Source organism: Canis aureus, chromosome 9 (assembly GCF_053574225.1).
Source record: "Canis aureus isolate CA01 chromosome 9, VMU_Caureus_v.1.0, whole genome shotgun sequence".
In the NCBI taxonomy this organism is placed as follows: domain Eukaryota; kingdom Metazoa; phylum Chordata; class Mammalia; order Carnivora; family Canidae; genus Canis; species Canis aureus.
In genome coordinates this window covers 30,121,170-30,136,889 of record NC_135619.1, presented here as the reverse complement: position 1 = coordinate 30,136,889, position 15,720 = coordinate 30,121,170, and the positions used below count along the sequence as shown (strand labels likewise).

The following is a 15,720-nucleotide window of genomic DNA, read 5'->3' as shown; positions in this document are numbered from 1 at the left end:
GGGGTTCTAAAAATACTCTGTAGTCATTTCACTCATTGCTCAATATATTTTTTAAATGCTCCCAGAAGAAGTACCTTTTCCTTTAAAAAAGATTTTATTTATTTATTTGACAGAGAGAGAGTGTGTGTACAAACAGGGGGAGGGGTAGAGAAAGAAGGAGAAGCAGACTCCTCACTGAGCAGTGCCTGACCAGGGCTCAATCCCAGGACCCTGAGATCATGTCTTGAGCTGACGGCAGATGCTTAACCAACTGAGCCACCCAGCTGCCCCAAGGTGCCTTTTTCTTTTTTTTTTTTTTTTTTTTTTTTTTGACGGTCACACATCTGCTTTTATTGGGAGCAGCAGGTGGGACACTTCCAGCAATAGTAAAAAAAATTAATTTACAAAAGCAGGAGTTCAGTGAAGCCACCTTGTTGGAACCCTTGGGAGCTCATACGTAGATGCCAACCCAGAGCAGCAGGAAGAGGACTCCAAAGCCCATGAAGAGTGAGGCCACCAAGGAGATGAGGAGCTCTTTGTAGATATCCCGAGTGTACTTGGTGGAGGTGACCTCATAAACGAAGAACCAGGCGGTAAAGAACATGCCAATTGCCAATAAGGGTGCCTTTTTCTAATTCACGTGAAGGATCTGCTAGGGCTATTGGTTACCTAGGTTATATAAGCTGAGTGTCAGGGAAGAAGTGCTGGGAGCAGTGGCACCAAGTTTAGACACTGTGAGCGAAGACAGAGCAGAAAGATGGAGAGTGGGATGCACCTAGCTACCAGAGAGAAGCAGTGTGGGGAAAGAACCAAGATGCCCATGTAAATTTTAAATTATTATTCACTTTTGTTACGTGGTGTGCAATGTAGACCTCTATCAGCAGTAAAATCTTTCATTACCTAAAAAATTGCTGCCTGGGGAGTCTGGAGAAACCATGTGCCCATGCATGAAAGATGAATTCTGTCTCAAGGCATTAGTTTGGGCAACTTGGAAAAAAAGAAAAAGAAAAAATAGCAACATCTTTTATACTATCTATTAACTAACTTTCCATCAATGAAAAGCTTCTTGTGGAAATGAAGCTCAAATTAGCAGGCGGGTTTCCGATGGCATCACAGGTGTTTGAGGTAGGTGGACATAAATACTTGTGGAAACCCCATGAGTCTTCATGGTCTCTTCCTGTAGAAGGAGATGTTTGTATTGCTGTTGTATTTACCTCACCGTCCCTAGAACCCAGCGGTATGCTGAGCCCATGTTCTTTACACTCCGGACCTGCTCTGTGCCTTAGATGACTGGATGGATATGTCACTATTTAAGCTTGTCTTACTTTCTTTTTTCTATTTTTGAGCTGAATTCCATGGCTACACTAAAGAATGTGTTTGTGTCGCTTCTTTATTTTTATTAGGGTACCAGAACATCTTGTGAAGAACATAACTTGGCAGACGTTGCAAGCTGTGAATTTTTGCCATAAACACGATGTAAGTCTCATGATCATCCTTGAAAAATCAGAAAGCTGCCTTTAAGCTGAGGTAGAGCCTTTGTACAAAATTTGTATCCTCCTTTTGTGGATATAGGTTTTCACTCTAATCTTCAGAAGCCTGGTTGTGGTCAGTAGAGGCTAAAAATACCAATCTAGCCATTCTTGTTCAGGTTACATAAAAGATGTGTTTTTATGATTTTAAGGAAGAAGTTACAGATTTATACTGATGAGCAACTACTCAGCTTTAAAGTAGAATCCCATTCGCTTGAATTCTGTATTGGTCTGGGACCATCAAGATGCTTTGGAATCGGGGAGGGGAACCCCAGGTGGCTCATGCCTTTTGAGTTGCAGTAGGTGGAGTCCCAAGCACTATGCTCAAACGTTAGTGTCTGTGTTGGTGAGATATGAGCACCATGTCTGGAGCAAAGCAGCCCAGTGGACACCTCTGATACTCCTGGCTATAGCGAGGCTGGGTAGGAGGCACAGCAAGCTGCTACCCATGAGATGAGTTGCCACAGATACTGGAAAGGTGGCTGCTCCCTCCAGTACGACACTGCCCACTCCCTGCACACAGAAGCTAGATTCCAATATTAGAGCTTCATTTTGGCCACCAGGGCAGCTTGCCTGCAGTATGTCATCTTATCTACTGCCAGGGTCAATTTAGCTGGTGGGGCTAAATCCCCTGCCCTGGGCTGTTCTAAATGATTTTTTCCTGAAGCTGCCTCCTGAGAAGTAGAAAATATGAAAGTAGCCAGCACTTCTCCCTAGTGAGCCTCAACCTAGCTGAAGGCTACCATCCTGGTCAAAATGCATGGATTCTAGGTTATGTGGACACCTTACATTGCTATTTATAGCAAGTGAAGGTTAGCATTTTCCTGAAAGCAGGTTTTAGGATTCAGGAGCAAGAGAGACCTCATAAAGGCCCTGGTGAAGAAAATCAGATACAGCACATACCACTCACCGTTCCTGGAGAGTCCCTGAAGCTCTGGTCAGCCACATGTACTGATGTTGGGGAGGATGCAGAAACCTGTGTAGAATTCTCAGAACAGAATTGGAACACATTCTAGCTTGCAAGTACTTCTGACCGTCTGTCATCGTGATATTCATGGGTGTACCCGTTTATAGTAGTATGTGAAGCCGGTGATAAAAGAATGGCGATCTCAGAGCCATTAATTGCTGAAAACCAGATAGATAGTAAAACAAATAATTCAGAAATTGTCTCTGCCCCAAATTTTCCAGAGTAATACTCATGGGAAAACACTGTCACTGATCTCCCACCCTGTAAGTCCTTTGGAGGGAGAAGTAGGCCAAGCCCAAGAAGAACCTCTGTCCTCTCTCCAAATTCTAGAAAGTCAAGAATACCCCAGGGTTTTAGCTGCAAGCTGAAGAGGGTCTCCCAGATTCCAGCAGTATCCAACATTCTTCTCCAGAGAGGAAAACGCTTGGAAGAAGGAGTATTAGGAACCCTCAACAGGATTTTGACCCAAATGTTGTTTTTATGTAATCTTTAATTAGGTTGTTGATTTGTTTTTTGCCAAGAGAATTGTTATTTAATAAGAAAATCATGTGAAGAGTCATAAACTTTCTTCTAACATTAGCCTGTTAAACAATGTCAGCTGTGGTTTGGAAACCACAGGTGACTGGAGTCTAAATTATGGAATGGGGGCCACATCCCGTGGGGGTGGATGTAGTTCTAAGAACACTTGTGTGTGGGACAGAGCTGACATCTAGCGACTCTCCCCAGAGGTTAAGCACTGCCTACTCTGTTTATCTTGTCAGGACGAATGTCAAGAGCTGGAAGGGAGGTCTCTTGGCAAGCTCCTCGTTCCCGCCCTTCTCTTCCCTAGCTTATCTCAGCAGACCCAGGGCTTGTCCTGTTTACCAGGCGGACCGTGTTCTGTTCTCACTTAAACAACTGATCTGTGAATTCTGCTTATGCATCAACTTGCAGCTCCTGCAGCCATGATGCAGGCCTCGCCCAGAGTCTTTCACATTTTCCCTTTCATCTAGGGTTACCAGAGTACGTACAAGCACCAGTTAAATCTGAATTTCAGATAAACCATCATAATTTTTTGGTATAAACATGTCACGAAAACTTCATGGGGGTATACTTATACTAAAACCTTACTTGTTTATCGGGCTACCCTACTTTCATTTTTTTCCATTCTTCCTTTTTGGTCCTTTCTGGGCCCTTTAGGAATTTGGGATGATTCGGGCCATAATGAATATGGTATTAGATTAATTTTAGGCTGCAAAATAGCAAAAATAGCCAAAAAACTTTTATCCAAAAGACCAGTAAGAGGTTTTAATGATTTCTCAAATGTCTGTGAAATATTCATGAGTTCATAATCCCGTATATTATAGTTGCTCCTTGATAATCTGTTTTTGTTTTGATTTTTATGACTAGTGCATACATAGAGATGTGAAGCCAGAAAATATCCTCATCACAAAACATTCAGTGATTAAGCTTTGTGACTTTGGATTTGCCCGACTTTTGAGTAAGTACTGATGTTTCCTTAAGTAATTATAAAAGACAGAAAGATTCTTTATATGAGAAAGGCTCTAGATGCTATAGAATGCTACTTTTTATATATTTTGGGCTTGAGCTTGCCCTAAATTACAACTTGTAATTACTGAAAATATGTAGATACTTATAGTGTTTTAAAAATGTATGCTATATGTAAATTATACCACAGGAAAGTGGTTATTAAAAAATATATTATTCTCCTGGTTTCTACCTTTTTTTTTTTTTTTTTTTTTTCACTAAGCTAGCACTTCTCAGAAGTACTATTTTAGAAGAGTGGTTTTCAACTTTGGCTGCGGATTAGAATCAACTGGGGAAACTATAAGCTGTAACTATAAAAACTATACTGATACCTCCCCAGACTCTCCCCCAAAATTTCTTGTTTCACTGGGCTGAAAGGGGCCCAAGCATTAGTAATTTAACAAATACTGTATTCCAACTGATTTTGATGTGCAACCAGTATTGAGAAACCGTTGATTTAGAAAAGCCATAAGATGGGACACAAGCTTGATTTCTTAGGTCTTCCCCCCCTCAGTTTTGATTCCAGTATTCCGTTGTTCTATTTTCCATGTGCCATCACTGGCCAGCTGGACCCAGTGACTACTACACAGACTACGTGGCTACTAGGTGGTACCGCTCCCCAGAACTATTGGTGGGGGACACACAGTATGGCCCCCCAGTAGATGTTTGGGCAATTGGCTGTGTCTTTGCTGAGCTGCTGTCAGGGGTACCTCTGTGGCCAGGAAAATCAGATGTGGATCAGCTCTATCTGATTCGGAAAACCTTGGGTAAGTAGTGTTTTTGTCATGCCTTTTGGGAAACTGAATAGTTTTACCCATGTCGATATAGGACAGAGCCAAGTTCCCAGTCTCATTCAATGCTATTTACAGTTACGAAGGAGGGGTACTCTAGGAGCCTTACTTAAATAATTTCATTAAAGGTGTCCACATTTGGGGGCACCTTACTGGCTCAGTCTGTAGAATGCATGACTCTTGATCTCAGGGTTGTGAATTTGAGCCTGGAGTTGGGCATAGAGATTACTTTTAAAAAGTGTTCACATTTGTTTTAATAAAAAGAATTTTAACGATTGTGAGTTCATACTAATTGTCCAAAAGGACACAAGGTTCTCTCTTCAGTATAGTTTGGATCAAGTTAAACTCTGAATAATAATCATAGCAACAATAAAAGCTTACATTTCTGTAAGGGCTTAGCAGTTTACAGAATGCAACTGTGTTGTATTTCATTTGTTATGATATAGTAGTTCGTTCTTTGGGGATCCTTCCCACTAGCCTGCCAGGCTACATTGTATCATTCAGATGCCATAGAAGAAGATTCTAAAACCTTCTATGTGTCAGGAAGAAAGGCTGGATCTTCTGGTGTCAATTATTGTCTTTCTATTCTTGCCATATGATGGGGAAGGGAAGAGGAGGAGAAGAGAGACTTGGAGAGGGATCGATGAAAAGATGTATATATAAGCAGTGACTGCTCCCTTCAAAAGTCAGGGAGGTTAGGGACCCCTAAGTGGTTCAGTTGGTTAAGCATCTGTCTTTGGATCAGGTCATGATCCCCGGGTCCTGGAGTGAGCCCCACATTGGGCCCCCTGCTCAGTGGGGAGTCTGCTTCTCCCTTTCCGTCTGCCCCTCCCCCTCCCCTTGCTCATGTGCTTGCCGTCCTATTCTCTCTCTCTCTTTCTCTCTCTCTCTCTCTCAAAAAAAAAAAAAGCCTAAAAAAAGGGAGTTAAGTTACTACTCCCCAGTTTAAAGCAAACTTCCTCCTCTAAGCTCTTGCAGCACCTGCCCTCACCCTGTCTTGTCTTGTGCTTTTATCTCCCAAAGATCCTGTCAGCTACCTGAGGATGAGCTAATGTCTTACTTTCTATACATCCTCCACCAGTGTCTGCACACAGTAAGCTGTAAGTCTTTGCTGACAGGTTTTTTGAGTGACCTGTAAGGCACCTTGGAGCACTTCCAGGTGCAATCAGCATTCCTTTGCTGTTTCCGTCAATGATTTTAGGGCACCTTCTTCATGTCCCCGCTTCCAGCACTCCGGTAGAAGAAAGTTGTGTGTGTGTGTGTGTGTGTGTGTGTGTTTAAGATTTTATTTATTTATTCATGAGAGACAGAAAGAGAGAGGCAGAAACTTAGGTAGAGGGATAAGCAGGCTCCCTGCAGGGAGCCCTATGTGGGACTCGATCCCAGGACTCTGGGATCACGCCCTGAACCAAAGGCAGATGCTCAACCACTAAGCCACCAAGGTGTCCCTGATGGAAGAAAGTTATTAAGGTACAAGCAGTGTAAAAAAATTAAAAAAAAAAAAGGTACAAGCAGTGTGCTCATGATGAAGCTCACTGAGATCAGGAGCAAGGCAGGAGAGAGTATATTTTGGCCACTTGTACAAAATAGAGCAAGACAGCAGCTTTTAGATTTCAGTAAAAGATATAGTTCCAAGACCAATCAGTAAAATTAGGCAATTTGATATCCTGGGATAGGAACTCCAGTCCAGTCACAGCATTTCCAGGGCTCTGGTTGGGAGGTTTTGGTTGTTCACTTTGTTTTGGCAAGAGAGCCTGGGTGTGCCTTATTCTCTGAACAAAATTGCTCTTCACGTGTAATACCTCTAGAATTTTACACAAGGGTGATTTTAGCTGATTTGGCTGAAAGGTGAGCCTCACATAACCCCCCAGAATATAGGAATCCCTATTTTGTTTCATTGAATCAAATTGTAACTAGTTTCTAAGCAGATAAAATGGGATTTCCAAGTGATTACTATCTGATGAAACAAGAAAAGGTGGTTCCAATTTGGAAATGTATTCCTTCTAGCTAGATCTTCCATGACTGACTGAGTGACCTACCTACCTTCCTTCTTTCCTTCCTTCCCTCTCTCTTTCCTTCCCTCCTACCCTCCTTCCCTCTATCCCTCCATTCCTCCTCCTTCTCTCCTTTCATCCCTCTTCCTTCCTTCCTCTCTTCTTCTTTACCCCACTTCTTTCCTCATCTATTGATAGGCACCATTCTAAGTGCTAGGCCAAAACACTTTCATATCGATCCATCCAAATTCAATTAATATGATTTTGCTTTGTAGTTGTTGCATTTTCGCTATTTTTTTAAACAGGCATTTTTTAAATTTGTGTGTGTGTATATGTGCCTCTGAGCCATTTGGAATCCTCAAATACCCTGTGAGCCCCTGAAGGGCAAGAAGCTCTTGCCTCCAGTGTCCATGCATGCTGCCTCCTGTCCACCTGACACAGTGCTCAGTCCCCTGAGGTCTGAGCACATGCTGTGGGGGGCTGCCTCAGTGCCTCCGTCTGCCTGGAAGGGCAGACTACAGCCTTAATTGGTTGTAGATACAGAAACAGCACCGATGGAGGGGAACCATAGGTCTGCACTTGCTAACTGATCTCACTTTACCCACCTCTTTCTTCTTGTCCGAAGGAGATCTCATTCCTAGGCACCAACAAGTATTTAGCATGAATCAGTACTTCAGTGGGGTGAAAATTCCAGACCCTGAAGATATGGTGAGTGACTCACTTGGAAAAGAGCTCTACCTGTTGGGGCCAAGGTTACCAGGGTGTGTAAGTGGTGACCATTCTCGTTACCTGGGGAGTTGCAGGGCTAGCTAGGCTTTGGTAGTTATTCACTGGCCTGAGCCCTGTGGCCCACTCTGCCTTGGAAGGTCAGTCTCAGAGTGAGAAAGAATGGTGGGGCAAATTGGCTCCAAAGACCATTGCCTCCAGTGAGAATTTAGAAGTTGCTGATAGCAGAGGCACCTGGGTGGCTCAGTGGTTGAGCATGTCTGCCTTTGGCTCAGGTCATGATCCCGGGGTCCTGGAATCAAGCCCTGCATCTGCATGTCTGCCTCTCTCTCTCTGTGTCTCTCATGAATGAATAAATTTAAAAAAAAGAAGAAGAAGAAATTGCTGATAGCAGAGGCTAGCCAGCATGTGGGACAGAAATGCAGAAATGCAGACCTTCTTGCTCTAACCTCCTTTGTTCTTCATCATTTCCAGCAGTTGAAGCAAGGTAGCTCACACAATGACTTATCCAGGAAAATCCAGCATTGCCCAAGTGCCCCACTCCACTGTGCTCTTACTGCCCAGACCATGACAGGAAACAGTGATGAACTTTCATGGCCAGCCTCATTTGGGTACCTGTCCTCTATGAGACACATTATGTCTTTATGAGAAAACACTCAATTTTTTTAAAACTAAATTTTAAAATGTGCATTCTCTTAACCCACTTTCGAGAATTTATTGCAGTGAAACCATTAGGGGCATAAATATGTGGTATTCTTCAATAGAAATTATTTCCTTTAGTGTTCCATCAGCAGGGGATTCATTAAGTAAGTTATGGTATATTCTTACTATAGAAATACCACATAGCCAGTACAAATAATTAGATTTATTTGTATTCATCTGAAAAAAAGTTCCCAATGTATTGTTAAGTTTTAAAAAAAGGCTATAAAACAGTATATATAATTTGACAACATATTAACAAATGTTTGATAAATACACAATTCATGTATACATATATTTACACATATAAATAAAAAAATAACATGGCAACTTCTGGAAAATCATGCAAAGCTTTTAACATTTGTGAAACAAATGGTTGCCAGGATATAGACCAAAATATTAACACTGGGTATCTCTTTGTGGTGGTGTGTTTTCTTTCTTTCCTTATGTTTTTAAAATATTTTTTGAATGTCTTCGAATGAGGCTGTATTATAATCAAAAATATTTCAGAACATAATTAAGATTTGTGAAGTCATGAGTTTCTACTGTCTAAGGAGGGTACTTTTGAATTGAAACTAAGCCTCCGATTGCTCAATTTCCAGATGGAAGTTCTGTCCAGTTCCATTCAAGCTCTCTGTTCGCTCAGCCTCTTGGCTTGTCCCACAGTTGGAGGCTCTCACCCTCCCCACTGCCTCCTTCCCCTACACCACTAGGAATAGGAAAAGTGGGTCATGCTGGGAGTATGCTGGGCCAGAGAGGCAGGAATGACACCTGGCATATGGGAGGTGACCCAGCTGGCTCCCTTGTGACCTGGACATTCCCATTTCCACACTAAATATCCCTTAGTGATTTCCTGTTCTCTCGTCTACCAGTGAAGACTCAGAAACAACCCAGGCTTCATCCATGTAAAAAGCTTCCCAAGGTTTCCCAGAGGTTGTCCTGCAGGGGATTTCCTGTTGACAGAAACACAGGAAGAAGCAGTGCGGGGGCTGCCCGCGTTGAACATCTGTGCCTGAGGCCCTCTGCTGGTCGCTCACCCTGCTAGAGGGAGGCCTGCTGGCTTCTGGCACCGGGAAACCGGCTAAGCAGGCAGGATGGCCTCATATCACAGCCAACCAGCCGGCCTCATCCCAGGCCTTGTTGCTGAGACAGCAGAGCGCAGTGTCAGCAGTGTCATGTCAATCCCCCAGCAGTGGTCAGATTTAACACAGAAATAGCAAGAGAAATATGTAAGATAAGGGGGTGGGGGTTGGAGGAGAAGGCTACTCTCAAGGTTCTCATACAAATCTGCTGTAGGATTTTTTTTCCTGGTGGTCTTAGGGAGCTCTAAAACAGAGGCTCTTAGCTCTTACCCTCATCAGTGATTAGTAAGTGCACCCTCAGAATTTGGTTGTTGGGGGCTGGTTCCCTGTGCAGAATAACTCTGTGCATAGCACCCAGAGTCGTATTTCGTTAGATGAGCCTGGCCAGTTACTCTGGCCAGGACTCACAACTGCCATCTTTTTATGCATACAGTGCACTCCAGCTGCCCTCCTTAATTAGCCTCCGTTAGTGACATATCTCTTTAACTGGCCTGTCCATCCGCCTGACATTGAGCATTCCTCCTGCTTTATAGTGCTTGTGATTCCTGATTGTCTCCAGCATGTGACTGGAGCAAAATAGCCTTATATGGCCAAAGGGAGATTGACAAATGTCTGCCCTGGAGACTCTTTTAAAAACAGTAGGATGAACAGGGAAACAGCAGGCTCTTGTGGGAGGAGGAAATAGTGTTTATTCCAGAAAAACCTAGAAGCATCTGTTCACCTAAGTAGGGAAAAAAATCTATTTTGAAGCTTCCTTTATGTAACTGTCAATAAATGCAAAAATTAGGAGCTCTTTTAAATGCCAATATAAATACCAAAAATTATTCTGAGGAAAGGCAAGTTACATAAATGGAGGCAGAATAAAGGAAATAACAGTTGCTACACAAAGTGAATTTCCTTCTTTCATTAATGTTCTATCATAATTTGCTACCTGCGTCAGTTCTCCGGGAAGTGAAGGGAGCGGTGAGGAGGAACATTAGAAGAGAAATTTGGAGGTGGAGAGAGAAGGAGCTTGTGAAACAGGCATAGGAGGTTGTTTCAGCTGGGAGGTAGGTGGGCAGAGGGTGGAGGAGGCAAGAAAGGTGGTGCCAGGAAGATGCTTTTCTCACTCAGAAGACATTCAGTCTGAGGTCACCTTATCTTTAAACACATACTGTAAATAAAACCCCTTTTCTTTTCTTCTTTTTAAAACAGGAACCACTTGAATTAAAATTTCCAAACATCTCTTATCCTGCCCTCGGGCTCTTGAAGGTAAAATCATAGCTTCTAACAGACCAGGAAGCACACAGTAGCTGGTGTCACTGGGGAGTCTGAATGATTTATGTCAGTTTCCACGAATGGAAAAGTGTTCCTTTTAGAATTCTCCTTCTCCTTTGAAAAGTGGACTTTCAATTTTTGTTCACATTCAGTTATAAGGAAAACATCTGTAGGCGTTTTCCACTTTAAATAAACCCAACGCTCTGTATTTGAAGTCTAAGTTTGCAGAAAATAGAAATTTCAGAGGATAGTACTTGCTTTATTTACCAAGGGATCCTTTTCTTCAAAAACTGTTGGGCCATAGGATCCATTTAAATAGCCAACCCCCCTAGTATATTTGAAGTTGGTTTTGATTTTAAAACTGCGATTTTCAGATATATATAGCTCTTATGTAAAGTCGAGTACCAAGTAAAACACGTGCAAGTTACAATCCATGCTCCATCCGTTTCAAACTGTATATTTACCAATGCCTTTATAATATAATTTTAAAAATTGAGACAGTTCCTTGGGGTATGTAATTGTGAGATTTAATCTATCCAAGTATGAGCCCTACGACCTACTTAATGACAAAGCAAATGGTTAAGAATGATGTAATATAAAGGCATGTATATTATGCCTCTCATTCCACGCATGCATATATATCCTGTAATGCATAGGTTATTTCTGGAAGAATATACCAGAGAAAAAGGAGTAGCTGAATCTAGAAGGGGGAACGGGAAGAACTAGAGTGGTGAGGAGGCTTTGCTGTGTTCTGTATGAATTTTATTTTTACCACATGTAGGTATTATTTTTTAAAATAAAAACCCTAATTAAAAAAAAAAAAAAAACCAACAACCCTAATTTTTACAAAGTATGTACAAGGGACCAAACTGGTTAAGTGGATTATTCCAGTTGGATACTGAGACAAGCTCAAAAATCATCTCCTACTCCCTCAGGGCAGAGCACCAATTGCCTCCACAACAGAACTGCCTCCTGGGGAAAAGGATTTTTTGTTACCATTTCTAGAAACTATTTACTTATTGTGTGGTTACCCATTTAGGAATATTTGTGGGAGGAACTGAAATCATAATTGGTGTGTTTTTCCTACTTTTCCCCCTTCCTGTTCCCACCTGAAGGGCTTGATCTGTCAAAGAAGAAGAAAAACGATCTGAATAAGTTAATACAATTTTAAAGAAGTAAGAATGGGGACTTCTCTGTCCTTTCAGGGCTGTCTCCACATGAATCCTGCTGAGAGGCTGACCTGTGAACAGCTGTTGCAGCACCCGTATTTTGACAGCATGAGAGAAACGGGGGATTCGGCCAAAGAACTTGACAGACCCACAAGGAAGACCCTACGACAGAGCCGAAAGCACCTGCCTGGGGTAAAAGTGGGGCACTGCTTTACAGAAGCCCCCGGGCTGCAGTTTCGAGTGGTCTCACGCCGGCCACCTGGTGCAGTCTGCACCTCTCCTTGAGGTGGCGGCGGCGGCTTGCAGCTCCAGCACCCTCGTCCCAGCACGAGGACAAAGGGCGCCAGACGCACCTGCCTCCGAGGCCCGTGTCGCTCGGTCCCGAAGGCGCCCCTGCCCTGCGGCTCGGAGCCGCTCAGAGCGGCCGGGGCGCGTGAGCACAGGTCTCAGGCAGGTCCACGGGCGTGAGTCCCGCTGAGCGTGCTCTTTGTACTTTGGAGAACGAAATCCGATTTGTCCCCGGCAGCTCGCTGTCATCACATTACTTTCAGTGTTGACTCACCTCCTAGGGTCATCCCCAAATGGCACCGTTTCGCCCCCAGTCTTCTAATGGTCAGCCTTGGCCAGGCAGGTGCGGCGAGCAGTGCTCTCGGTGATATCAGCAGAACAGCCTATCTTACAGGAGAGCGTCCACGCTGCCCACGGCAGCCCGTGGAGAAACGGGACTGGTATGAAGTCCGCAAAATAGCCTTACATTCGGTGTCCTGTTGTAAGCCCATAGCTGTAGTAATTGAGAATGGACTGAGAGGAGTTGGCTACTCCTGGTCCCTTCTGGATCTGCTTAGGTAGCCCTTCCTCTATAAATGATTTTTCCCTTGGCAGCCCCCCTACGCAGCGTGCTGAATGGCATCTGGGGGATATGTATGTGAAGTTTGGAGGAAAGAAGAGGATGGACAATCCGACGGATCAGGGGCAGCATGAACTGTGGGGTCCTAAGATAGACAGACCTGAGTTACAAAATTAAGAAAGCTTTGTTTTATTCTCTGTCGTGTATGACCCAGGTAGCAATACAGGCCAGAATAGACAATGGCCCCCAAGCCCAGAGTTACCACTTAGCTTGCTGTTCCTTTGTGTTCAAGAGTAAAGGGTCTTGGTGGGAATATTTCTACTTGAAAGAAGGGAAACCCACTAGTTGATGTCTTGCATATAGGACTGGAAGGATACAACTGTTTGAAATGCTAAAAAATAACTGCTTTTCAGATACCTAAGGCCATATAGTATAATTATATTTCTTTTTATGTTCTCCTTACTTTCATTTGACAATAAATTCAAACATTTTCTGGGAGCATGGAGGGAACAGTTTTGCCTTTTTAACTAAAGGGTAAGGGGGCAAATTGAAGTGCTCCAGGCATCAGTTTTCTTTGCTTCTCAGACCAAGCATTGCTTTAAATGATCCCTCAGGTCCCAGCAGGCTCTTACCTCCTGTAAATCTAGGTCTTTTTTCCAATAATGTTCATGTCAATTTTTCCTTCTTTTTCATATTCTCTAAATTTTCTAGAATGTGCATGTCTTGCTTAATATAAAACAAATTTTTAAGGGACACCTGGGTGGCTAAGTGGTTAAGCATCTGCTTTCAGTTCAGGGCATGATCCCAGGGTCCTGGGGTCAGTCCCACATTGGGCTCTCCACGGGGAGCCTGCTTCTCCCTCTGCCTATGTCTCTGCCTCTCTCTGTCTCCCATGAACAAATAAATACAATCTTTTAACAAGATAAATCTTTAAAAGGAAAAAGAGAACAAATGTAAACATTTTGTCCTCCCTTAGGTCCTGGATTCTGTACAGAAAAAGTATTTTTGTGCTGAAAAACGGACTTATTTACCTCTTTTGTGAGATGTTCTCAATAACGAAAAGAGTGCTTGGCATTGAACCTAATCCTGTGTTTTGTAATTGCAGTTGCAGTGCCTACCTCAGCTAACTAGCAGTGGCTTCCTTCCAGCTCTGGATAATAAGAAGTACTACTGGAATATGAAGAAACTTAACTACCATTTTCCAAACATTTAAGGAGCTTGGAGATGGAAGATGAAAAAGGAATTCATCAGTAATTTGAAGAAAACAAAACATGTACATTTGCTTGAAAACACTCACAATGTTAATGAATTACAAAACACCCTTATGTATTTTTCTTGTAGCGCTTCTGCCTTGAGTCCTATCCCCTGCCTTTTCAGACTGTCATCATATTCAAGAAGAGTTTTAGTTCCTGAAATCAAAATGCTTAAAATTCTATTTTCTGCTTGCTCTCTTAATTTTTATAGTTTAAAACATTTTTGGAATATTTAAGAGTTGTTCAAAATACTTAAAATCATGGATTGTCATAACAAAATCTATTTGCTTATGTTTTTAATGTTTGTAGGCATTTTTACATATGCTTTTATCTTTACCTTGTAGTAAAGGATGCATCTTCGTCATTTTTGCAGGCAAGATGGGTTTACATAACCCATCTACAGGTGACCCAATTCCCCCTGCAAACCATGGTGTGAAGCCTGCCTGGCAGCTGACCAAGGCAGTCAGTGGGTAGAACAAGATCTACAGACTTAATGGGAACTGAGACTATCAGCCTGAAAGTAATTAGTTCTTCATTCTCTCCAGCTCAGTCGCCGACTTGAGAGACAGATCTAGAGGCAGGACTATAGTGTTCTGGGTTCTGGAAGAAATTGCTTATGAGTTTTTACTTGGATCATGAAAGATGTTAGGTTGTAAACTGATATTTTCCCTGAAATACACCTTTGTACTATATGTATGTATAGTATACATACCTACATACGTGTGTACACATATTTATACTATGCTAAGAACTGATAACAAGTAGTCCAAAATTCCTAGTTTTGTATCGTGGTACTTAAAATGATGACATATAATTAACTTTTACTCTACCGCTCCTATTTCAAAAGCTTTTCACCCTCGTCCCTTGAACACAAGGGCAACATGAAGCTCACGTCTGTTTCTTGAAAGCTCCTTGCCAGTTTTGGTTGATGTGCTACTGCTGTTCCCTTACTGGTTCCCAGCTGTGGTTTTGGGAGTGTATTTTACTTTATCTTCAAAACATTGCCTCTGTGCTCTTACTAGTTTACTGCTACAGTAACTTCCTTCATGACAGCATTTGACTTTATTCAGTTACTGCTGAGTAACTCATCAAACTTGGGCATCTGCTCAATCATTTTGGCTACTCCAGCCAGTTTAATATCCTAAGGCTTCTGATGTATGTAGCTTCTTGCAAAGAGCTGACAATGGGTTAAAGACTAGTCCTAGCATCATCTAATTCTTCTTATGGGGCTTGGATTCAAATGACAAGGAAGGCCATCCCACTTCTGTGACTAGTTTACATTTTCTCTTTTCCTTTTTAACCCAAACAACGCACTTGACGAGGCAGATGACTGTAACTGCCTAATTCATTCAGTAGTTCTATAGAAAACCATTCAGAATACAAAAGTAGTTCCAGACTAAATTGTAGTGAATCAGTTGCCTCACCACACAAAAATCAAACAAATTGGAGATGGAAGCGTTCATTTTTTTCTAATGAGTTGTATTAAATGTGTACTAATGCTTGATTTAACTGTAGCTGTAACCTTTCGTTCAGCATGGAATCACCACTGTTTCACAGGACACTGGTCTATAGCCTAGGCCTTTTTTTTTTTTTTTTTAATTTTCTGTTTTCTGCCTTTATAGTTGACAGTGGCAATTTTATTTGTAGATGGTATATCATTTATGGTATGTGCTATTTACATAAGCCTCTCTTCTAAACACAACTGAAATTCATTTTTCTATCCGAAGGCTGCATCATACAGTGTTTATTTTAAAATTATTTCCTGTCAAGTCAAGAGCTGAATGTTCAAACCAAACATACAGAAATCTACAAGTTAACAGTAAAAGAACCAGAGCCATTTCAAGCAGGTAAAAATAAAGATCTGTTTTTATCTGTTTATGATATTCTTCGTCATTGCTTT

At 42.2% G+C, this 15,720-nt stretch overlaps 1 protein-coding gene across 2 annotated transcripts in view; it reads left to right on the top strand.

Moving 5' to 3' along the window:
- CDKL1 (cyclin dependent kinase like 1) overlaps positions 1-15,696 on the top strand; it is a 56,908-nt gene extending 41,212 nt beyond the window's left edge. For both annotated transcript variants that reach the window (XM_077909235.1, XM_077909234.1), the window contains 7 exons: positions 1,383-1,455; positions 3,865-3,955; positions 4,569-4,769; positions 7,413-7,495; positions 10,489-10,545; positions 11,757-11,912; positions 13,673-15,696. In XM_077909235.1, coding sequence (XP_077765361.1) covers positions 1,383-1,455; positions 3,865-3,955; positions 4,569-4,769; positions 7,413-7,495; positions 10,489-10,545; positions 11,757-11,912; positions 13,673-13,780 — 769 coding nt within the window. In that variant the 3' untranslated portion in view covers positions 13,781-15,696. The remainder of the gene's footprint in view (positions 1-1,382; positions 1,456-3,864; positions 3,956-4,568; positions 4,770-7,412; positions 7,496-10,488; positions 10,546-11,756; positions 11,913-13,672) is intronic.
- Positions 15,697-15,720: the final 24 nt, after the last annotated feature.